The 26357-nt window shown below is 40.9% G+C and overlaps 1 protein-coding gene across 3 annotated transcripts in view; it reads left to right on the top strand.

Moving 5' to 3' along the window:
• COX16 (cytochrome c oxidase assembly factor COX16) overlaps positions 1-25527 on the top strand; it is a 55774-nt gene extending 30247 nt beyond the window's left edge. Inside the window, exon 4 of one of the 3 annotated variants that reach the window (XM_075614200.1) lies at positions 24889-25527. In XM_075614200.1, coding sequence (XP_075470315.1) covers positions 24889-25005 — 117 coding nt within the window. In that variant the 3' untranslated portion in view covers positions 25006-25527. Of the gene's footprint in view, positions 1-16589; positions 16722-24888 lie in introns of those variants that run through there. The other 2 variants (XM_075614202.1, XM_075614201.1) reach the window with 2 other exon arrangements.
• Positions 25528-26357: the final 830 nt, after the last annotated feature.

Raw genomic sequence — 26357 nt, 5'->3', positions numbered from 1 at the left:
GTTTTACCAACTAATGTTTCGTACAAGGGGTTAACCCCTCTTACCACCCCCATCGAGGGCATAACCTGCCACATTGGAACACCTAAATACTCTAGAAGAATGACTTACAACGCTTTTAACCAAAGCTGACTTACGGGATTGTAGGCCATTGTGCAATCATAAATAAAACATAAAATAACTTGTCCAGGCGTTCCAATTTATTTAACATTTACGAATTGGCCGCTTTGCTGCACTGTACAAGTGTTAAATAGAGAAAAAAACAACCCGGATCTTGGGGAATCCCATTAGTCTCACGTAATGTAGCTTTGGAGATAGCTTTAATACAGGGGTGTTCAACTCCAGACCCAAAGCAACCACCCTCCCCAACAGGTCAGAATATCCCATCTTAAACACAGGTGGCTCAATCAGAGGCTCAGGTAAAGACTGCACAACCTGTGCTTAAGATGGAATATCCTGAAAACCTGACATGTTGGGAGGGGGCTGGAGATCAGCACCCTGTCGTAATCATCAGAGGCATCATTATTTAAAAACATTTTAGTGACAAAGAGCTTGGTGTGTGTGTGTACATATATACATCCGTACACACATACTATATACACATACATATACACACACACACACACACACACACGAAACAAAGAAACCCCCTTAATAAGTACTCAGATGTATCAAATTAATATATAACTACAAATGTGTCAAATAGTACAACGTAATTTGAATCAAACACATCTAACATAAAAACTAAAATATCACACACATGGAACCAGAACGAAAAAGACCTCCAAAATACAGTATAAATAATGGACAATTACATAAAGGTACTAAAAAAGGTAACTAGCAAGGGAAATGCACCTAAATTGAAGATAACATTGGGGACAAAGTCCCCAATGAAATCACGACCGGCCGCTCATGTAGACAAATAGTCACACAAGGTGAACAGATCCCAGATAATACTTCTAAGGCAGACCATGTTGAAATCTAAACCAACCTCTACAAAAAACGCAACAAGAAGTAAAAAACATAGCACAGATGTACAACATGATGGATACAAAAAGACAAATGTCTGGGTCTAAATATCCCAACAGGTCTATAGGTTGCAACCATGTAACCACAGGGAGCTGAAATATTAGGGCTCATATAAAGAAGATTATGCACATCAGTAGATGTTAAATCCCAAGATGGTAATTAGGATGCAATGTCCTGAATGAGATGTCCAAAATAAGACCAAAGTAGCTGTATGGGTAAAGCAATACTCAGCCATAGAAGCATGAAAATCCCTGGTGCAGGTGAAGTTACTTCCTGGGTGGAAGGTTGGTGCTGGTCTAGCACAGTAAAGGGTCCTTTAGAAGTGAACAATGTCCATAATGATAAAAGGAGGTTTCCCGTCTGACCCACTCGACGCATTTCGCCCCACTGGGCTTCTTCCCAGAGTGGTGGGGTACTGTGAACAGCCAAGATATTTAAAAAAAAAATACAATATATATACACCCATATATAAACCCATATATACACCCAGATGAAATGACGCAAATTTGAATTCCTCTTGGAGGGATATATATATATATATATATATATATATATATATATATATATATATATATATATATATATATGCAAATATAACTGTATGCTCATCTGCATGTCTTAGGCAGGTCTGCAACCCCGCCTTTCCCCATTATCACCCAGCATACAGCACTTCCACTGCAGCAAGGGATTCTGGGAAATGACATGCAAATGAGCACACAGTGCATGTCATTTCCCAGAATCCCTTGCTGCAGTGGAAGTGCTGTATGCTGGGTGATAATGGGGAAAGGCGGGGTTGCAGACCTGCCTAAGACATGCAGATGAGCAAACAGTTATATTTGCATATTTGCTTTCCTGTGGAGGGTTTTTGTCACTTTTTTTACTCACCATAACTTAACTCAGTATTATGGTTTATATATATGTATGTATATATGTATGTATGTATGTATATATGTATGTGTATGTATATATATATATATATATCCCTCCAAGAGGAATTCAAATTTGCGTCATTTCATCTGGGTGTCTATGAGCCAGTTGTATGACTTAATTCACTAGATATAATATAGAGACAGTACACAGGTCATGGCATCAAGTTTGTCGCGTTGTGTTTAATGCTAAACTGGGTACTTAAAGCTGCAGTTCAGTCAATATCCTGCATGTGTGTTTTTTTAATAAATCAGTTCTGTAGTAAGAAAAAATACTTTTAGCATTTTCTGTTTTAAAAAAAACAACTTTGAAAGACCAATTTTCTTGTATTCTATTTTAACAACCATTTGCTAAGGCACAGCCCCTTCATGTCCTGTCACAAGCCCTGGCACACCCCTTTGTCAGCCCTGCCCTCCCTCTAGCACATGTCAGTGCAGGAGTGCTCATGAATATTCATGAGCTTCCACTGAGTGACAGAAGCAGAAGAAAAACATATGCCATCTCTAAAGATCTTGACAAATTTTGCCGATCAATACATAGAGAACGAATTGACTGGCAGCTATACAGTTCTTTAGGTAATTAGAGATTGCCTACATGAAACTATTGAAGTAAAAAAATTAATTAAAAAAAAAAAAAAAGACTGAACTGCAGCTTTAAGTTTACTGGGATCCAGGGGAATTAAATAAATCTGTTGAACAAATTGGAAAACAATTTCCTTCCCGACTCTGGTAAATTACAATCAGATCTCATCCTGGCTTAATAACCAGCCATATGTTTTATATTGTTCTACGTATCCATTGATAACTTTGCTTTCTAAGAAGATACCAAATACACAACCTCCTTTTTAGTGCTTAACTTAAGTGTATCTGCTGTAAAGATTGCAAAAGCGAGATAATGCTTTGTTTTTACTGCTGTTGTCTTTGCAATAAATGACATTTTCTTTCCCTTCACTCTGCGTTTTCAACAGGCAGCAAACCTATATCAAATACAACAGGTGCAAGGTACATAGCAGAATTAAAACCACCCAAGTAGTTGCTATCGCTGGCTGTCCTACAGTATTGCTAAATGAATACAATTAAGGAGAAAAGCTTATAAAGCCGTGCATGTCTGTTGCCTGTTCACAAAATAAATCGGTAGAAAAATCTACTGTATCCTCCCAACATTCGATGTGTGTGTGTGTGTGTATACATGCATACATACATACATACACACACACACATACACACATTTAATCCAATATTGTTGTTCTGAGCGTGGAGTCAGTGAAGCTTATTTAAGTATCACTACATAATCTTGTAGAACGCAGCAGCTGGAACATGGGCTAGAAAATGCAACACTTTTTATTGGTTGCAATTTTGAGGACCCAGCAGTTTTTAATAGCGATCTCAATAAAGCATTCAGCAGTGGCATGGAAACAGAAAGTGCAACCGTGTCTTCTTAAAGCCTATAATACGTCATTGTGCTCTTATTAAAAAATTAAAAAAAATAGAAATTGGATTTTACTGTTACAGGGTAAGAATAGCAAGAATTTGTCATTGTCTCACTTTTGACCTCAGAGCATATACACTTCATTATTTTTCTAAAGACTGAATTGTGTTACGGTTACAACACATCTACCACAGGGGAATATGTACACACCTACAATAAATACCAATATTAGACTGTAGTTACATTTTGTTATGTTGCAGCCGTGTGTATAATACATGCACAACATCCTCCTTCGTCAGGTATAAAACAAGAGAGAACAGGAGGCAAACATCCTTTTCAAGTTGCAGTTCCAGCTGCATTTTTGTTTTTTTAATGATTTCTTCATAATACATAATAATACATAATAATACATAATACATTTACAGTACAGCGTCCGTTTTCACACACTAGTTCCCTGCTCATAGATGTCTTTTATAAACGGTGTATCTTGTGCTTAAAATTTGAGCCCAAAACGTAAATGAATATGGCTGCTAAGCCCCTCTCGCTCAGTGAGATCAGCAGACGTCAAAGAACCTTCTCTTTTGAACATTTTTAGTAAGTTTTCCATAACAAAGCATATTACATTTCAACAAGACCACAAAATACCAATTTACAGTGATTACAATATTCCTTTACATTTAACAGTACACTAAACCAGTAACTTTAGACAATGACAAAAAACGAAATTAAATGTTAAATCGATGAGTCAGCCCCATCTGCATTGCATCATGGAATTGTAAAGAACCTTCTCTGAGAAGATTAAGATAAGACCTTTTTTCCCCTGGTTAAGACCATTTGGTATCTGCATGGAAAGTAGCTCTGTGTTGCCGAAGTGAGAAATAGTGGTCAAGTGGCTAATATTTATTCATCCAACATTTCTGTCCAACAGAGGTTTGCCGTGAGAAAGGCCTGCTGTGTTGGACCGAAACGTTGGATGAATAAATATTTGGTTTTATATTCAAGATCAACACACAATCCATTACACCTCCCATATACAGTACAGTATTTGAACTGATTAAATGGAACGATGTTATTTAAGACATCCTATACTTTTCCTAAGGAGCAGTTATGGCAAATTATAGCTGGTGTAACTAATGCCCAGAGCATGAATCTCAATTGCTTTTTCCGTGACCTATAATTTAGGACATCCTGTTATTATCAAAGCTTTTATACCACTGTATTTTAGTCTCATTCACATCTGACATCACTTATTTTGTAAACCTTGTAATCTAATGTATGTCAGAATCTGCCATCTTTCTACGTATCCGTGCAGCAGCATTTGTATGCGCACAAGGAAAGCTCGCTCTGGTGCTGAAAGTATATTAGCTGCCTTATGTACTTATAATAAGTGCGTAATTCTATATAGTCCAAAGCAGCTGTCCTCAGCCAAAAATCCACATTGATGTCAGTGGGGATATTTGGCCAAAAATGGCCCAAACGGCCTATTTGGACTATAGAATAAGCGCCTAACTATGTCTTTATAACACCTGTTTCAAAGGATCTTTCCTCTTAGGTATGTTGGTTGGGGGAAAACATACATGGATTTATCTATAAAGCTATACATTATTTTGTGTGTGGTCACCTGCAGTACAAGTGCAGATTCATGGATGATGCAAATTGAGTAATTGTAACACAGCCTTGCAAATAAGATTCCAGTTCTGCACAGTCTGCTGAAAAAGACTAGTGGCACAAACATACGTTCTCAAGAATTACTATATAGCTACATACAGCTGCCCAGTAATTTAACTTGAGCGCTGGGTGTCTGGGTTTTTGCAGCAATCCCCTCCAGAAGCCTATATGAGTGCAACTCGTATAATGTTAGTATAGATGCAGTCAGATTCATCTCCGCCCTGCACTTGGAGTGGGTGAATCGCGGCCTGATCGCAGCCAATTGCAGAGCAGGAGGAATTTTCCATCAGGATTAACACAGCGGGGTCCCTGCTTCTGAACGGGACTGTGGTAATCCTACCGGGCACCACCAGTCTGGAAGAGACGCGCAGTGAGAGCAGACAGAAGCGGCCCCTCTCTGCACATCTCTAAGAGGCAATAACACCATATTCATGGTGTGGTCTTACTAATGCTTTGTAAAGGGGCATAATTATGTTTACTTCCCTTCCATCCATTGCCCATTTAATGCAAGATAAGATCTTGTTTGCCTTTGCAGCTACTGCATGGCTTTGGGCACTATTGCTAAGCCTGCTGCCTACAAGCACTCCTAAATCCTTCTCCATCAAGGATTCTCCCAATTTATTCCCATTTAATGTGTATGTCGCCTGTTTATTCTTGCTTCCCAAATGCATAACCTTACATCTATCTGTATTAAATCTCATCTGCCATTTACCTGCCCAAGTTTCCAGTCTCTCCAAGTCCTTCTGGAGAGAAATTACATCCTGCTCTGATTCTACTACCTTACACAATATAGTATCATAAGCAAAGATGGAGACTTTGCTTTCGTTGCCAACCTCAAGGTCATTAATGAACAAGTTAAAAAGCAGGGGTCCCAGTACCGATCCCTGAGGTACTCCACTCACGACATTAGCCCAACCTGAAAAAGTTCCATTTATGACAACCCTCTGTTGTTTATCCTTCAACCAGTTTTCAATCCAGGTGCATATATTATTACTGAGTCCATTTGCTTTATTTTGTACACCAACCTCTTGTGTGAAACCGTATCAACAGCCTTTGCAAAATCTAAGTAGACCACATCAACTGCATTACCCTGGTCTAAATTGCTACTTACCTGCTCAAAGAAACAAATAAGGTTAGTTTGGCATGATCTATCCTTCATAAAGCCATGCTATTACTAATAATTTTGTTTTCCATTAGGTATTCCTGAATATTATCCCGTATTAAACCTTCAAGTAGTTTCCCCACTATAGAAGTCAGGCTTACAGGTCTGTAATTTCCCGGTTGTGATCTAGCTCCCTTTTTAAATATAGGCACCACATCTGCTTTATGCCAATCTTGTGGTACTGAGCCTGTGGAAATGGAGTCCTTGAATATTAAATGTAATGGTTTGGCTATTACTGAACTTAACTCCTTGAGAACTCTTGGATGTATACCATTGGGGCCAGGTGCCTTATATACTTGCATTTTTTCATGCTGCCTAGGACCTTCCTCAGTTAACCAATTGTTCATTAATATGGAGGTTGTGGCTTCCTCCTGCGGCACTACTATTGAAATTGATTCTTCCCTAGTAAACACAGAGGCAAAGAATTATTTTAATACCTCTGCTTTTTCCTTATCTCCAATAATCAGCCTGCCCATCTCACAGGAGCATATTTTCTTTTCTCATTTTTTTTGTTATTAAGGTACTTAAAGAACTTTTTAGGGTTGATCTTGCTTTCTATTGCAATTATTTTTTCATTATCCATTTTTGCTAATGTGATTGCCCTTTTTGCAATTTTTGTTACATTCCTTATAATTATGATATGAGGCCTCTGTCCCTTCTGACTTTAAGAATCTAAACGCCTGCCTCTGTCCCCTCCCCCCCCATTTCCTCCTCTGCCTGTTTATTTAGCCACATTGGTTTTGACTTATTTCTTTTATACTTATTACCCAAGGGTATACACTGATGTGTGCTTTTCTAACAATGTTTTACAGTGCAGGGTTGCATATAATCCAAGTTGGTATGTAGATTGGTATCTTTATAAGTGGGCAATGTCACAACTCGCATGGCCCAGTAAGGACATAAGACACTGAAAGGTATCTTTAGCGGAGGAATCTCCGTCAGCCTGACTCAGTCCTCTCTGGATGCCGTGTAGATGGTCAGTGGAAGCATGACCCTCTCATATGATGGTAGCGGGGCAATGCTCCCTTCTCATGATGTGGGGCATTCCTCACACAGACGAGATGGTACACAGAGAAAATGTATGTATAAAAATCAGTTTATGTAAAAAACAAGTAAAATAAATATCCGCACTTACATATAAGTATTAGTGCAGTGGCCCAAGTCAGAGAAAACAGCAGCACAGACGGCGGGCATGATGTTGGTCCGAAAACACCAGATATTGGGAATCTTGGGAAACCCACGTGGTCGTCCTACTGAGGCTCAAAAAGTCACGTCTTCAACGCATTTCACAAGATAACCCCGGTTTCCTGAGGAAGACAGTGGTAGGTAGGAAGAACGTACAGAGACAGTAGGAGGGCGTTCTGGTAAGTGCGTCTGCAGGGGGCCAAGGTTTATATATCATGTGTATAGTATTAGCCACGAAGTTACTCATATGCTTCTTTAAGCAGGTGGGTCTTAAAGGTGGATAGAGGGGGTGCTACTCGGGTATTGAGGGGAATGGCATTCCAGAGGTGTGGGGCAGTCAGTGAGAAAGGTTTAAGGTGGGAGAGGGCTTTAGACAGACAAGGGGTAAAGAGAAGACATAATTGAACAGAACGCAACAGTCGGGAGGGTGCATAGCGAGAAATTAGCGCTGAGATGTAAGAAGCAGCAGACGAGTGTAAAGTTTAAAAGTGAGGAGAATTAAGTGCGAGATGCGGGATTTGATAGGAAGCCAGGAGAGTGATTTCAGCAGGGAAGACACTGAGACAGATTTAGGAAAGGGTAGAGTGATTCTGGCAACAGCGTTTAGGACAGATTGTAGGGGAGACAGGTGAGAGGCAGGAGGTTGCAGTAATTGAGACGGGAGAGAATGAGGACCTGAGTCAGAGTTTTAACAGTCGAGCAACAGAGGAAAGGGCATATCTTTGTAATATTGCGGAGGACAAAGCGTCCGGTTTTAGATACGTTTTGAATGTGAGAGGAATCGAGTGTTACCCCTAAGCAGTGTGCTTGGGCTACTGGGTGAATGATAGTACTTCCAACAGTAATGTGAATGGAGGTAGTGGGGCCAGGTTTGGGAGGAAGTATGAGGAGCTCTGTTTTTTGCCATGTTAAGTTTAAGTCGGCGTATTGCCATCCAGGATGATATTGCTGAGACACATTCAGAAACTTTGGTCTGTACAGCAGGTGTAAGGTCAGGTGTTGAAAAGTAAATGTGTGTCGTCAGCATATAGGGGATATTTAAACCCAAGAGATTTGATTAGGTCACCCAGAGAAAGGTGTACAGAGAGAAGAGGTCCCAGGACAAAGCCCTGGGGTACCCCCACATAGACATCGATGGAGGAGGTGTTAGCAGAAGAGACACTGAAAGTATGATGGGAGAAGTAAGAGGAGATCCAGAATAGAGCTTTGTTACGAATACCAAGAGTATTGAGAATGTGAAGGAGAAGAGAGTGGTCCATGGTGTCAAATGCTGCAGAGAGGTCGAGTACTATGAGCAGAGTAATGACCTCTGTCTTTGGCGGAATGGAGGTCATTAGTTATTTTAGTGGGGGCTGCTTCAGTCGAGGAAGCAGTGTGGAAACAAGATTGTAGAGGGTCTAGGAGAGAATAGGTGTTGAGAAAATGGAGCATGCGAGGGAATACAAGACGTTCAAGGAGTTTAGAGGCAAAAGGCAGGAGGGATACAGATCGATAGTTAAAAAGAAGGGTAGGGTCAAGCTTGCTGTTTTTGAGTAATGGCATAACTGTTGCATGTTTGAAGGAGGATGGAAATGTACCAGAGTAGAGGGAGGAGTTAAAAATGTGTGTAAGCATAGGGATTATAGTAGGAGCAAGAGGTTTTAGGAGATGGGAGGGAATTGGGTCAAGAGGGCAAGTGGTAGAGGGAGAAGAGGAGATCAGCAGTGACGCATCCTCCTCTGAGACAGTGGAAAAAGATTCAAAGAAGGCAGGAGGAGAGTTGGGAAGCAGTGTAGGATGGGAGGAGGAAACAGAGGGGATGTTCTGACATATGGATTCCACCTTTTCCTTAAAATAGTCCGCAAAGTCCTGAGGTGAGATGGAGAAAGAAGAGACAGCTGAGGGTTAACTGAGTAGAGAGTCAAAGACGGAGAAGAGTTGGCGTGGGTTAGACTTGTGTGGGTTAATTAGTGAAGAAAAGTAGGTTTGTTTAGCCTGAGAGAAGACAGAGTTGAAACAGGATAGCATACATTTGTAGTGAAGGAAGTCTGCGAGAGTGTAAAGCCCTGTGCGCGCCCGTTCATCACATATTCCTGTCGGCCAATGGTAGTGTTCAGTATTGAAACTACCATTGGCTGCAAAGTACGGCGTCGACGCTGCTGCAGTAGCGGATCACCTTTGAAACACTGATTTCTGGCTGCAGCAGCGTGACGTCAATTTCAGCAGCCAATCAATGTAATGTAAACATTGATAGACAGAACCCACATCTGGCCTTGAGCACAAACTTTTCATTGGAGTTTTGGTTTTAAGTTTTCCCGTATATATCTAAAATGGAAATGTCTTATGAGCCAATGTGCCAGATGCAAACTTTCTTATCATTGACGTTACGCACACTCGTTTGCATAGAAAGTTATGTTTATTGAAAATAATTATCGATATGTTCCAAAGGATGCACAAAACAATTTAAAATTCATATGAGATAAATATTTCATTTTTCTACTTCTTAGTTATTTTATAAACATACCAAATGGGATCCCAGAAAAATATGTGGAACCTGATTTTAAGAACACTCGTCCTTTGTGTAGTTTGCTGAATGATTCGGCACTTGTTTCCTTCCTGGATGTCGCCTTGTGTCTGTGGGGGATGATGAAACATCACCCAGCAGACAGAGACGCGAAGTCCCCAGTGTGAATGCGGCCTAAGATTTCCTCCAGAGGCGTTCAGAGGAACAAGTGGAGGAACACGTATGTGCGTGTGGGAATTTAGCCAGGTTCTGGGGTTAGAAGGGCGATGATGGCAGAGAGAAAGCGGGGCATGTAGATCAAGAGAGGAGGATAGGGCAGAGTTGTAGTTCCTGACCAGGTTGTCGGGGTCTGGAGCATAACTGAGAGAGGAGAGTGAGGAGTGTCAAGTGTAATCAAAGGTTGGTAGGTTGAGCGCAGGTTTCTGCAGAAACGAGATGGAGAGAGAGAAGATGAGGTGATGGTCAGAGAGTTTTTAGTGAAAACCAGGTCTAGGTAGTGGCCATCCTTGTGGGTGCTGGCTGCAGTCCACTGTTGAAGGCCAAAATAAGAGGTTAGAGTGAGAAAGCGGGAAGCCCAATGGAGAGAGGGGTCATCAATGTGGCGGATGAAGTCACCAAGGAGAAGAACAGGGGAGTCTGAGGAGAGAAAGATAGAGAGCCGGGATTCTAAGTGAGAGAAAGGCAGAAGGGGGGTGAGTAGAGGTAGATGGGCAATAGATGACCGCCACGTGGACAGGGAGAGGAGAGAAGATCTGGACAATGGAGGGAAAAGCAAGAGAGGGAGGAATAGGAAGGGTACGATAACAGCAGAGGGAGAGAGTAGGAGCCCCACGCCTCCACCCCTGCCATCAGGGAGCGGAGTGGGTGAGAAAGAAAGGCCACCATAAGAGAGGGCAGCTTCCAGAGCAGTCAGACTGAGTGAGCCAGGTCTCAGTTATAGCAAATAGGAGCAGCGAGTGAGAGAGAAAAGTCATGCACAGAGAGGAACTTGTTAGAGAGGGAGCGAGCGTTCTAAAGGGCACAGGAGAAAGGGAGATAGGAGGAAGGGTAGCAGGGGATGGGTATGAGGTTGGAGAGGTTGACACCAGAAGGAGTAGAAGTTGCATTTGGCAGGTGAGGACGAGAGCATGCAGGAATAAGGCAGGGACCAGGATTGGGAGAGATATTCCCAGAATCAAGGAGGAGAAGCATGGATAGAAAGAGAATGTGTGAAGATGATTTGTGGGGGGAGGGTGTTTTAGTGCATGGGGTATAGCTGTGGATTGTCAAAGGGCGCAGGTAAGAAAGGAGTTCATGTGAACTGAGAAGTGGCGAAGAGAGGAGAGATGGAGATATATGATTAGAGTTACAGACATAATGAGGCTGGTAGATAGAAGTGCATCATTTCAAAAGCAGTGACGCCATTGCAAATATAAATAGTAAAGTCGGCATCACTGCAACAGTAAAAGTGCTGAGATTTGCAGACTGGGATAGATAATATCCTCCTTTCCAGTGTAGATCAAATTCAGGAATCAGGACCAGTAGGTGTTGTCCACTTGTTCACTCCTTTTGACCTCCTTTTTAAACTCCACTTTGCTTGCTACTTACAATGGGCTACTTGAACATGGGCTGCAGACAGCAAGGGCTGCTATGTCTGTGGTTATATGGGCCTAAGAAGTCACCTGACTGAATTAAGTTCAGCCCAGCTTGCTTAATTAGCACGTGAGGCACATTAAAACAGATGTTTTTTCATACCGGTGTTGTCCTGCCTAAGGGCAGGTCCATAGTGCCTTTGCCGTCACGGAGGCTGCGCCTTTGTGACATCACCCGCGTGAAGCGGTGCGTTTTTTTGTCCATGCTAGATGTGCAGTCTGGGGCATGTCTAAGGGCGTCATGGAGCTGGTTCGCCCTCATTGGGTGAACCGCTCATGTGACCTGCCTGTCACGCCAAGAAATCAATTTAAACTGATTTCTCATGCAACGCGCGCCCCTTCCTGCTGCCACCTATGCAGTCTATGGGCTCGATCAATGTCTTAAAGCAATCTGATCGTGCTCCGCGCAGTCTGCGGCAGCATGGACTTAGCCCAAGTGTAAAAGCTGAATTTAATTGAGACACATCAAGGGGTGATTGTGACAGGATTCAAATATGGGATTTACCTGAGAAGAGATGATGATGATATCTTTTTTTTATTTATTTATAAAAATATTTTACCAGGAAGTAATACATTGAGAGTTACCTCTCGTTTTCAAGTATGTCCTGGGCACAGAGTAAAACAAAATAATACATGGTTACAAATGCAGTTACATAAATGACAGGGTATACATTATATACAAGACATTGTGTGCACAGTTAAAGAAAATATATATTATGAGCGTATGAAACAGTTACAGACCAGATTAAAGTGTGAGACAGCCTTAGATTTGAAAGAACTTAAGCTGGTGGTGGATATGAGAGTCTCTGGTAGGTTGTTCCAGTTTTGGGGTGCACGGAAGGAGAAGGAGGAACGTCCGGATACTTTGTTGAGTCTTGGGACCATGAATAGTCTTTTGGAGTCTGATCTCAGGTGATAGGTACTGCATGTGGTAGGGGTGAGGAGCTTGTTCAGGTAGCTGGGTAGCTTGCCCAGAAAGTATTTGAGGGTGAGACAGGAAAGGTGAACTTTGCGCCTAGACTCTAGTGATGACCAATCTAGTTCTTTGAGCATTTGTTGGGGTAAGTGATTCTCCCTTTTAAACTCCACTTGGCTTGCTACTTACAATGGGCTACTTGAACATGGGCTGCTATGTCTGTGGTTATATGGGCCTAAGAAGTCCCCTGACTGAATCAAGTTCAGCCTGTGTGCCATGACCACCTCCCCTTCTTTCATCAGCTAGCGAGAGGCAGTGGCTTATTGGTGCCGTGGCCCCTCCGCCATCAGAGGGGTAATGCATTCATATGTATGAACATGACGCACAGCATACAAAGGATAAAAAAGGGTTAGCCGTACCAAGAACCATAAAGTTACATCTGTATGCTGCTAATGAATGTAGGTGAAAAATTCCTTGTACATACAGTACTATAGCCCCGTTAGACTTATTAGCGTCTCCGTCACCTAGTTGTAACTTATTAAATATATCACTGCTATTAGATCAGTGTACTGTAGTTCTAAAATCCATAACTGTGTCATGTTACTATGACTATTCTGCATGAACTTAAACGAGATCAGTAACAGATGAGCTCCCTCTGCAACAATATGGATTTCTTTACTGGGGGGCAGTTAAGGTTAGGGCAGATGGTGCTTATAGCAGCTATAATTTAGATTGGACCAATATTATTATTTTTTGTACCTCTGTATTCTCTAAGAAAATAAAACAGTGTTCTCAAACCTGGTATTGCTTTATATAGCACTATGATTATTTCACAGTAAATTAATTGCTGGTCTGTATTTTAATTTGTTGCGAGTACGATTTATGAGAGAAATTGTACTTCCAGGGTCTGTGATGTACTAACAAAGCATGATCGTTTGTTATAGTAATTGGGCAATGAGGTGCTGACACTCGCCACTTCAGAGAGATCTGCTCCTAGCTGAGAGGAAGAGATAATTGATAGGGTACCTTATCTGCTTTTCTCCTTCTGTTATCGCTGTCAAGAGCAGTCTTCACTGGGAAACTGAATGATGTCACATGTAATGCAGTCCTCCTTTCAACGAAAAAAAAATACTGGTTAGCTTCCATTGAAAAAGGAGACTGCCTTTTCTTTGTACTTGAAATTTGCTCTTTACTGGAAACATGGATCACAGCAAAAGATTAAACATCAGCTCTTAGGAACGTGAAAGCTAAGAATTCATTTGTAACACTTTCATGGTTCAAGAAGCAAAGCAAGTAATATTTCTGGGGCTCTAAAGAGGGATGGGAGAGGGAAGATACTTTTAATGTAATAATTCTGATACCAAAAAGGGAAATTCCATTGAGGTATTTGTCACTCGAGGCTGGGAAAAATAATACACACAATAAAGAAGTTTAGCAAGGGTTATTGCTCCTGCTGCGTTATCACGAACTCCTGCATCATATGGTTTGTAGATGCACTATGGTGGGATATTAGTCTGCACTATAACACCATTTGCTGTTTTATCAGCAGGAACAATGAAGTCTGTTACATCTGTACATAATAAACTGATACAGACGCAGTGAATCTTGGTCATAACGTTTATAACATGTGCTACAGCTGTATGTACAATTTTGGTTCTACATGGGGCAAGGGCTTTACATTTCACATTTAACTGCACTAGCCCCCCCGAAAAAAATCCACTTTTCACCCACCCATCGATACCCTACTATCCTTCACACATCTGTTGGGCACTGCTGCCCTACACAGCTCATGCACACTCGCTGGTAAAGAAGAGCACACACATCTGGAAGTTTAGGCTCAATTTCCCCTCTCTCTCCCAGCCATCAGAAGGAGAGGAAGTGCAGCACAGCAGCCCCTGCTGATAGAGAGTACAGTAGAGCCAGGGTAAGGGGAAGTGCTTTCCCTACTCACCAGGGATACATTTCTGGTCTCCAAAGGCAACCAGGTGACTGGAAACTTCCTGTCCTGCATGGGCCCCTTCTAGCATTTCTCACATTGACATGGATTCTTAGTCACCTGCTGGAAAGGGGGAGAATAACGCATAAGGAAGTCCAGCAAAATGCCTACTATAGAAAGCACCTGTACCGATGAGGAGAGGTAGATCAGCGGGCACTACGGTGCAGGAAGAAAAATGCTGAGGCTGGACTGTGCTGTATACGAAATCCTTTATTGAGACATGGATAAAAAGAGGAGGGGAAGCATGCACAGTCCAGCCTCAGCATTTTTCTTCCTGCACCGTAGTGCCCGCTGATCTACCTCTCCTCATCGGTACAGGTGCTTTCTACATTGTCTACATCAGCAAAGGAGCACACAGAGCCGGTTTTCCATGGACATATGTGAGTACACCGCTGCCATATGAGAGCTGCCCCAGGCACACAGGTTTTATATTGTTCAGGGAGACAAGAGAGGTCTGGGGGGGTTTTAGGACTTCCCCCATACATCTCTCTATATTCTTGCTAGACCGCGTGCCATCTAGGGGTTAATGCCTACAGCCTCAAGCATGCATTTATAACATCATGTGATCCGGTTCAAAAGCAGAAAGACATTCTTTATTTTCTATCAGTGGGTTAACAAAAAGCTCTGTAGCACTGGCTGATTGGGGTTTCCACCCCTATACACTTGTTCTCAAATGCCTACTATAGAAGTGGTTTTTAGACCAACAAGGTACAGGAGAGAAGCGTAAAACAAGAGGTCATGCTCGGAAACTGGATGGTGGAATAGGAGAAAGTACTGTACTTCACAGAAAGGGAGGGGGATAGCATCCCAGCAGAAGTGGTGGAGACTAATTCAGTAAGGGAAGTCGATGCTTGGGATACACACATTCCGAAATGTGACAGAGAGCCACGGATCAAATAGGACCTGTGTTTATTCAACAAATCGGAAAATGAGAAAATGAGGGGGGCCAAGTTGCTCCTATCTGCCGTCAGAGTCTGCTTCTGTGTTGGAGGACACGCACACAGCTTTTGCGAACTGTTCAAATACATTGTGGCTTAATTTGCTGCAGTAAGACTTGCTCTGAATGAGTAACACTTCATTTTTGACATTTATATTGTACCTCTAACAAAGAAACAGGTACAGGCAGTCCTCGGTTATCCGACACAATGCGTTACTCAAAATGGCGTTGTAAAGCGAAACACGTTTTCCCATAGGAACACTGTTTAAATAAAAGGTTCCGTTCCTGAAGGCATTTTTAACACTAAAATACACCAAATATTTTATGCAGGCAATAAGATATGCAGCACACACATGCATTATATAGTGTATATACTGTATTATATATATATATATATATATATATATATATATATATATATATATATATAATATAACATAATAAATAATATATTATATAGTATAATATATTATATAGTATAATATTTTATATATATATATACGCTCTTACGACGCTTTGCAACGTGTGTGTGTGTGTGTGTGTGTGTGTGTGTGTGTGTGTGTGTGTATATATATATGTATATATATATACAGTGGTTGACAAATCACCAAAAAATCTACTCGCCACCTAGTACCAAACGTATGCTGCTTGGGCCAATAGGACCTCGCCACGATATTAAATCCACTCGCCCGGGGCGAGCAAATGTATAGGTTTGTCGAACACTGTATATATATATTTATATACACATACACATACACAACGTTGCAAAGCGCCGTAAGAGCGTTGGATAAGCCATTTTGGCGTTGCAGTGCATAGCGTTGGATAAGCCATTCGTTGTAAAGCGAAGCGTTGTAAAACGAGGACTGCCTGTATTGAAAACAAACCTCAACATTAAAGTAGATCCGATCTAAACACTAGATGTGAAAATATAGTATTAGTTTAAAAGTGTGTGTGGTTTTTTTTTTGTCTTCAACTGCAAGGGAAATAAAAACAATGCTTATGTTAAGTACATTGAATTGCATTCTGATACACCTAGTAACTCCATATTTATTTGTTAAAGTAGTATTGCATTTGAGGTCTGGCATCCAAATAGATGGATATACACTGACTACAGGGACCCCATGACTATTACAAAGTGTGGATGTTGGTTCTGCAATGTACCTGCGCTTTTGTTTGTCGCTAGGTAACTAACATTTTGTATTGTTTTTAGGTAGCAGAACGGGATAAGAAAAACAAGGTCAGGCATCACAGTGAATTAGCTTTCCTATTATACATCTTTGTATTACATTATTTAGTCATTCTTAATGTAACAATGATTCTTGTATAATGCTAACCCTGTTCGGCATTTCTGACCTCAGGTTAACATTCTCATTTTTGGATCCTGTAGAATGCACAGGTAAAGTGATTTGTCAATGCTGACACTGTTTGTGAAATCACATTCTTCATCTCTAAAGGCTTCTTTCTCTGTGGTACATCTATATGTTTAGTCTACCTCTTCCAAGAGAGGAATGTGTTGAGTGCACCCATAACAAGTAAAATAATCCAGCGGATTTGGTATTTGTATTACGATTTCTGTTGCAAACAGTAATTAGTGAACGTTTTTGGTAGGAAATTGGTACAAACATTGAGAAACGTCAACAAGAGCCGACTCCAAATAGAAATAAATATTTAAGCCCTGGAACTTAATCAAAAGGAAGGAGTAATGCAACAGCAGCTGAGAGTAAAATCCGTTTGTACACCAGAAAATTATGTTGTCGAGAAATAAATATGAATGCTTTCTATATTACTAACATATTTTGTGGGATTGTAAAAAAAGTGTTGTGTGGACCAAGTAATCACCACAACAGTTGCCATCGTTCCCTGTTGTCAAGGTGTCTGACTTTCAGGTGTTTTATCTGCACAATAAGACAACCTGTTGCTGAAGGAGTATACTATGGTACATAGTAGATACGTTGGATTGTGTATGTACTAAGTATTGTATGTACATAATCCGACTTGCCTTTATTTTCTGATTATGTTAATTAAATTGTGATGAAGCCGTTGTTGGTTTTACAATGCAATTCAGTAAAACTGATTCCCCCCCCCCCCCCCCCCAATGTAAATGGTGGAATTACCAGGTCGTCCAAAGGCAGAGGGAATGTCCATTCTAAAATGGAATGGTGCATGTCTCACGTTTGTTTAACTGTAGTTATAAAAAAAACTGGTACAATATTGTGTATTGACATTTTTAAGATTCTCTTATAAGGCAGTAAAACAAGAGCAGTGTAATTGATAAGTGGCCTCCACATCTCATGGCTGAGAATAAAGACGGTCAAAAACCGTTGTGTGACAGGGTAAAATGTATAGGGAAACGGAGAGCAAGACTACATTTTTCTGTGTGCATCTGTAGATTGTGATCTTAGCTTTCTGTTGTCGCACCGGTTTCACAGGACCTATCCATCTTGTGCCATGCGGGTTCATGAAACTGCTGCCTGTTATTACATTTCACTCTTGCATTCTTAACACACAAACATACTCTTCTGAGACACCATTTGTCTCGGCCATCATCACTCTTTTTATCAGCTGTACTAGAACTAATGAAGATGATTTGTTCCTGGGCTGAGGACATGTAGAACAGAGTGTAAAGAATGTAAGGTTTGTCACCTACGGCATAAGACAAAGCAGCACATTTATACTTGTTTTTAAAGCTGCTGTTCCACTTAAAAACAAAAATGTTTTGTGCGTATTAGCTGATGCCAAGAAACATCTGAGTATGTATCAGTGCATCAATAAGATATTGGAGGAGTGGTACAGCTCAACCCTGTTATAACGCGAATCCGCTTATAACGCGATGCAAGCGAGGCTCCCAATTTTCAAATTTATGAATACTTTACAACACGATTATTGGTATCTTAAATACTTTATTGTACACTGCATACAATTATACATTATTTCTAACGCGATCTGCTTATAATGCGATGTGATTCTTTGGACCCCAAGCACAGCGTTATAAGGGGGTTGAGCTGTATTTGGGGCTATTGGTGTAGTCAATAGGGCCTGATTCAGTACAGTGCAAATACTGACTTGGATGGCAGTTTTTGACGAATTGAGGTGCGATCAGCTTTTTTGGACTTTATTGAATCAGGCCCCTAAAGGTGCAGATTTCCTTTAGCACTCGTGCTGTGCGCATTTAAATCAAAAGCTTCTCTGATTCCTGTTGTCAAAAGCACCAGGTTTGTTTATTTTTATCCTACATGGCACTGTACATTAAAGCTGCGGCTTTTATAGTTACATCAACCATCCCAACTGCAAATCATCATCAATTTGTTTTATCATTTATGGGATCAGCATGTAGTTGCCTAAATTCCGGTTTCATTCTAGCAATATACTTACTTCTGCATTTACAAACTCATATAAGACTTTATTTTTTATTTTTTTCAACTCAAATTTTATTTCCATTTTTTTTACAGCATGACCATCACTCCAAAACATATGACGTGCATACCATACAATCCATAATGTTCAAAAGATATATGATAAACTACACATAAACAAAACTTGGGGATGCGGGATAGGGATGTTGGGAAGGTTACTCCACACTCCAGCCTTACTGCTGTAGAAGTTGTGTATTCACTCTCTATTTACCTCTCTTTCATCTCTCCGTACGGTCCAGTGTCTGTCAATCTACCTGATCCTCATACACACTAACTGCTTTCTGCCAAACGAGAATGCACTTATTACTATCATAGCAAGATTGTGGCCATGCTCACCCCTGGGATATCCGAATGGGCTCACCACGGTAGCCACACTTTTTGGGTTTTAGTGCCGGTATCATTCACCAGGCTTGTGAGTTTCTTCATCTGACAGAAAAACCAGATTTGTATTCCTAATTTTAGGTAACGGAGAATCCTTTTGTTTCCACAATGCTGCGATCTCGCATCTCGTTGCAACGTGTGCAATAAGTTTATTTTTGTCCCTGGAAAGGTCTTGCGCTGGCCTGTTCAATAGGAACAGCCAGGGATTCTGCGGAATCTCAAGGCCCAATATCCTCTGAAGCCAATTCTGTATTTTTCGCCAAATAGGTGCAATCCGAGGGCAGGACCACAGCATGTATAACAAATCTGCTTGTTCTCCACATTGTTTAGGGCACAATAGGGAGTAACCTGCTACGAATTTTGATAATTTTAGTGGGGTGAGATACCACCTCGTATGCATTCTCCTTCAGCGAAGTACAAATCAAGCTTTTTGCCACTGCAACGAATATCTCATCCCACTCCTCCTCTTTCAATGTTTCCCCTAGGTCAGCTTCCCACTGAGATACAAATGATAAGTTCTGTGTATATTCAGCGCCAGAGCAGATCACCTCCCTATACATTTGAGATGTAAGGCCACGTGTCTGTTTTATGTATACAGAGTTTTTCAAAATGTGTTAATGGGGGAATGGTGACAGTTTGGAGTAAAATGCTCTGATTTTGGAGGTATCTAAAACATTTAGAGCGGGGAAATTCCTTTACTGATCTAATTTGTTAAAAAATTTAAGGCTATTTTAAAGCAGCAATCAAGCCTGGGGGGAAAAAATGGAACCGCATTGGAACAAAAGGGACCCCGGAAGCGGAGTTGCAATTTTATTTCAGCTTCAGGACCCCCCAGTTGATGGGATACTTACTGGTGTAGATACCAGCGTTCTCCCAGAGCATTGAAATGGTCGTCCATGCAATGGCCGACACTGCAGCTTCCTATTGCAGGTGGAGCTTGTGAGATTTGGCAGCCATATTGAACTCTTCAAAGGGGAGAGAGAACACTGATAAGTACAGGGGGAGCAGTGCTGAAAATAACGCAGTCCAGCTCCAATGGATCCCTTGGTTATATCGATAGCAAACAAAAAAAAAATGTTACAACACTGTTTTTTTTTTTTTTTTAAACTGCTGCTTTAAATATCAATCTACGGTCGGATGAAAGGACCCCTTCCTACATCCTGCTCCCTACTCCTCTGTCACTTCAGATAGCTTGTGCTGGAAATGAAGAACGACTCGATGCATTTTTAAATAAATACACCGACAGGTTAGAGCAGGGGTGTGCAAACTTTTCAGTTCGCACTCCCCCCCCCCCCCTGACTGCGCCCCCCTCCTTACCTGCTCTCGGACTCCGCGGCATCATATGACATCACAATGTCATGCGACGAGTTGCCATTTGACCCCGTGGCGTCATTTGATGCTTTGTCATGGCGACGCATCGCAGAAGAGCCGGCTGAGAGCAGGTAAGTGAAGTTAGTCATCGCGCCTCCCCCGGCATTTAATTTAAGTGGCTTCTGCAACCACAGCGCCCCCCTAGAAAATCCCGTCCCCCAGTTTGCGCGTTACCCTGGGTTAGAGGAAGCTGTTTGTAATAAGTATAGTGATTGCGTGTAAAAAAAATTCAGTAGCTTCCTTATAATAAATCCTAATTAATAAATCTATTCGTGCATCTGACATTTAAAACCAGGTAAATAGGAGGACTGGTAGTTTTGTAAGTGGATTGATTATTATTTTGTGCCAGTTAAAATCTTGAGCATCCATTAAAGCTAAACTTAATCTTGCACACTAAGGATTAATGTGTTTATTACTTTGAATTTTAGTTGAGGCCGTGACCTTATTCACTCATTTAACTATTACAGAGGAGGGTTGTGAACTTAATTTAAGGTAAATCTGCTTTGTGTGCCCTCACAAGTTCTGAAAAGCGCTATATCCATAATTGGTATAGAAGGATAATGTATGTACGTGTTTGCGCTCCACTGAGCTCACAAAAAGTATGAGTAGCAAAGCCACACAGAAAAGGAGAGAGGTCAGTTGGGGGCACGTGAAGATTAAAGCTGCAGTTCAGTCAATATCCTGCATGTTTGTTTTTTTTAATAAATCAGTTCTGTAGTAAGAAAAAATACTTTTAGCATTTTCTGTTTTTAAAAAAACAACTTTGAAAGACCAATTTTCTTGTATTCTATTTTAACAGCCATTTGCTAAGGCACTGCCCCTTCATGTCCTGTCACAAGCTCTGGCACACCCTCTAGCATTTGTCAGTCTAGGAATGCTCATGAATATTCATGAGCTTCCACTGCCAGTCAAGCAGATTATAAACAAATGCCAGCTTTTAATATGTCACCAAATTTTGACCTATCAATACATGGAAAACGAATTGAGCTGCAGCTATACTGTTCTTTAGGTAATTAGAGATTGCCCACATGAAACTATTGAAGTAAAAAAATAAATGTAAAAAAAAAAAAAAAAAAAAACTGAACTGCAGCTTTAAAGGGAGCTGTGTTATCAAGCTTCTGAAAATGGTGTGCTCTGTACAAATCAGTTGTTTAGAATCTTGTTCCCCTTCGCAGTATCAAATGTAACAAACAAATGTTTCCACAATATGCACTACTTGAATGGGGTGAAACTACTCTCTGCTTTGCCTCACCCAGCCGGCGATTGCAGAAGTTGGGCCTGACTTCTGGTGGGGCCTAACTTCTGTGTTCGGAGTGCCTTGGTGGGGCACCCCTAAAACAACAATGTGTAGAAGGCTAGGGCCCCTGGAGTGACAGACCCCCATGACGTAGTGGCGATGTCATTGGGCATCCAAAGGGTTAATGTAGGTTAATTTGTGTTACACAGACTTTATCAGCAGGGAATGGTTATAGTTGAGAGCTCAGATATTTTTATGGTTGAAGATTGAAATAACTGATTAAAGCTTCTTGGGGTCTTATATCAGTTGTTTAAATGTTAATCGTATACGTACTGAAATAATAAATGACATGTACACACACGTCTCAGCACTTTTTGCATGTATAAGAAACATGATTATTGGCCATTGATTAGATTTTCATGTGTTATCCCATCTTTAGTTCAGCTAGTGTTACAAACTCAGAACCCCACCTAAATCTATCTGTGGTGTCGAGGGATGAGGCAATGAAAGGGCCATTCAGTGACCACCCAACATTTAATTCATACTAGTGGTTCTTAAACCTCTTCTCTGAGATCATGAGCTACACCAGGAATGATGCATGTAACTGCACGCAGGGGGTTGTGTCTTATTTGCATAGGATTTTGGTTGGTTTCACCAAAACCTTTTCTATTTAGGGCTTTGAGGAGATGTTTGAGAACCCCTGATTTTAATCATTTATAATTGATTTATTTTAACATCCGTATTGGACTTTTCATGTGTTTTCCCTCATCTTAACTGTGCTGCTTTTCAAGTATAGTGTGTAATTGAAGAAAAGAAAAAATGTGCACGAAATGTACCATCGGTGAATAAATGAAAAATAAATCACATATGTGGTGAAAAATCTAGTAGTAAAACTCCATACACCAAGGGAATGCAGTCAGTGTGAATCAATCATTCATGGAAAAGGGACTGAACAAATAACAGGACCTTAAGTACAGTATGTTTATACAGAGAGTCTGCAGCTGTTCACAAGAGTGCTCACAGGTGCTAAGAGAAAATGGATAAAAAACTGCGCACAACTCTCATAGTGAAGCAAAGTTTGTAATAAACACAATGGTGAGTAAAAGGTAGGTATTGTGCGTACATCAAAGCAGTTCTTTAGCGCATTTCATGTGATAGACATGGGTTTGCAAAACTGAGGATCAACGTCCTTTTAGGATATAGTAAGGGTAGCAGGTCCTTGCTGGGTGGTCGGCACCATCCAGGGAACACGATGCTCTGTGTGGTAGGTACCGGAGCGTCTCCTCAGTGTAGCTGTCGGCACTCAGACCCCGTAGATGAAGAAAACACAGTTCCAAGATTAGAACTTGGCAGTGTCGGCTTCAGCAGCTAGTGATGTCACCACACGGCGCACGAGTAGTGACCATATGGTGTCTGTTAATGGGCCGCGGTAGCAGCTGCAAGCACCAGTAGTTCAGGAGGAGGACTAGAGTCCAAGAGAATAAACCTCCAGTCAAATCTGTCTCGGCGATTGTAACGGCGGCTGATGGCATTGCGTCACAGAAGTGACTGTAGGGTGCAGGTCAGGGAGCCTGAATTAAGCCGTATGCTGGTGACAATCGCAATAGGAGTAGTAGAGATAATGTCCAGTATAAAATGAAAAATAGTTACATCTGCTGCACACCATAAAAAGTAAAGAAGAAATATTACCGGTGCTCCTGCAATCAGGGATAGCCTGTAAGTAAAGGTTGAAACATCGTACCAATAATTGGCTAATAAATGGTTTAAAATCCGCGGTGTCCTGTGATACTTTTCTATTTCAGTATAAAATTAAAACTTCCAACGCGTTTCGTAGTACACAAACTACTTCATCACACAGACACAAGGATATTTAAATCCCTTGGGCTGGCCAGATTGGTCAAGCAAGGGGGGAAGGGTGCCTGACCAATCAGGCAAGATTGGAGTGCTTCGCACAGCTGACCTGACTTTTCAGCCGGTACAGTTTATTAATATCATACATAAAAAACACAATATATGAAAAACACAAGATACAATAAAAATATCATATTTCCAGTAAAACTGACAAAAAATTATATAGGGTAAGCAGAACATAGTGTATAATTGGCTGACTGAGCTGTGAATATCAATTTAAAATTGGCTTCTTGCGATTTGTGTGAATATGAGTGTTATATACACAGGGGTTGTGTTGAGCTTTCTGTGCCAGTTGTATTTTGCAGCATCTGTTCTTAACCCCCTTTCCCCCTAACATTCCTTGTTTGTTGTGTGGACACATCTCTAGTAGTCCTGTCATATTTCTTTCAGTATTTTATTTTTGCTATGGTTTTCAATCTTTTGATTTTGATTGAAGTTGCATCATGTAATAGGGACTGTGATCTAAGACTGTGTTGTGTGTGTGTGTAGAGGTGCTGTGTTGTGTGTCTACAGCTCCAGTGTGTGTGTGGTGTTCTTGTGTGTGTAGAAGTGCTGTGTGTGTGTGTGTAGCAGCAGTTTGTGTGTGTTGAGCTGCTGTGTGTGTGTGTGTGTGTGTGTACACAGAGGGGGCAGTGTGTGGGTATAGATAGCTGCAGTGTAAGCGTATATAGAGGTGGTTTCATGTATTTACCATTTTATTTTAATAAAAAAATCTATTTAACTATACAAAAGTGTCTATTTATGAAAAAAGGCTACATTTAGCCTATAATAGTAATACTCCCCTCAGAACAGGGCATTACTGGCCAATAATGCTCTGGCTGGGTTAAAGTCCCTCGGCTTCGCCTCGGGCCTTCAACTCTTCCAGCCAGGGCATTATTGGCCAGTAATGCCCTGTTCTTCGGGGATTATTACTTAATTATTGTACTCTGTACAACCAATGTTTAATGAAAGTTGACAATAACAAGATGGAAGAATTCACGTCTCTCTCATCAACACCGATATCCCCTCAATTCAACTGTCTTGTTGTGTAGGGCTGAACGCATGCTTTCTTCTTCAGCCTGTGCTAGGTAGTGTCCATGAAAATATTTATTACCATGTTGGAAGTGTACTGGCTTAAAGTATTATGCTTAACAAAAGGAATACCCATTGTTTAAAATATGTTGTATTGTAATATCAAATTTGCTTGTCCTCTGCAGAAATTTAAGGAAACCAATTTCGATGAATGGAAAAACATCAGAGGTCCTCGCCCATGGGAAGATTCCAAGTCCTTCCAAGATGAGCAGAGAGGCTCTACCATCTCCAAAGAGACATAACTGTTGATTGCTGAAAGAAAACCATACACTGGATACAAAATCGTATCTAAAGCCCTGTTCATTATCTTCATAAGGATGGAAAAGGCCAATGTAAGCCCAGAGCTGATCAGCTGCCATTGATCTAGGCTCCATAATGTCACCAGTCCACATTCTTGGACATTAGTATCTGACCACCAGCCTCTCCACAGCGAACAAGCTTCAAACGGACTCCTAAGCATTGTTGTGATGAAGTTTAAGCCCTGAATGTCATTTCATGATGGTTTTCTGGGATGTGTGGATGGTTTATTATTATCATTATTATCATTATTATCATTATCGTTTTAAACTTATATAAGCTCCTGAGGGGGTTTGCAGCTTTGCTGCCACATGGGTTCCTCTGTACCAATTAATTTCTGGACAAAACACCTTATTGAACTGGAGTGCAATAACCAGCTAGGACAACTTACAGATATGAAAAATGTTGTTGTATAAATTGACTTTAAAAGAAAATAAATATCTAATTTAATTTTTTTATCAATTAAATGTTTTAAAACGTTGTTTTATTTGTGCTGAAGAAAAAAAGACAAAACAAAGGTTTTTAACGTACTGCAGTTCTTTACTTGCCAGAATTAAATTAATCTAAAGTCTCAGCTTTTCATAACTTTAGCTAACATGGCAAATTTGGTGTGACAAACCAAACCCCATCAGTAGTATAAATATTGAAAGATTAGTTCATCCACAAAAAACATGTTTAAGGAGCCTCCTACCTCCATTTTTCTCCCCCCTCCACCCTACGAGGCAAACACTACTAATTCCAGCTCTGGGAACCCCAAGGTTCTTCAGATACTTGGCAGCGAAGTTACCAGGTTTAAATCTCCCTCAGGGGAAACAAAATGGTTGCCAAATCTAGGATCAATAAGAAGCTGCAATCATCGGTTGTGGCTTTCTATTGGATGTCCATTTGAAGCCCTTGTAAAAACCAGGAAGTCATATCTCTAACTTCACCAGTAAGTATCTGTGGGGCCCCTGGAGCTGAAAACTGGTCAGTTCGGTTCTGAAGACTCACCCCCCACCCCTGGTTCCAATCATGAAAACAAATGGAGGTTAGTTACAGTAAATGGCTTCTTTAATCGGAGACTATACAGTCAAGAATGGGACTAGTACTGTACTTAAATCACATGATTACAATATATTGTGATATAAGGCCCCTGATTAGTATAATTGATCACCACAGCTGTGAAAAGCATCAGGTTAATTGTGCTTCAGTGAACAAACTATCTCATCAGGTCAGATGGGGTGCGACATCCAGATAGTCTTTGTGTCCAAGTGTAGTATGTAATATATCAGTTGAAGACACATGTCCCAATCTGTAA

The sequence above is a fragment of the Ascaphus truei genome, chromosome 9, assembly GCF_040206685.1.
Source record: "Ascaphus truei isolate aAscTru1 chromosome 9, aAscTru1.hap1, whole genome shotgun sequence".
In the NCBI taxonomy this organism is placed as follows: Eukaryota; Metazoa; Chordata; class Amphibia; order Anura; family Ascaphidae; genus Ascaphus; species Ascaphus truei.
This window is presented reverse-complemented; position numbering and strand designations above follow the sequence as displayed.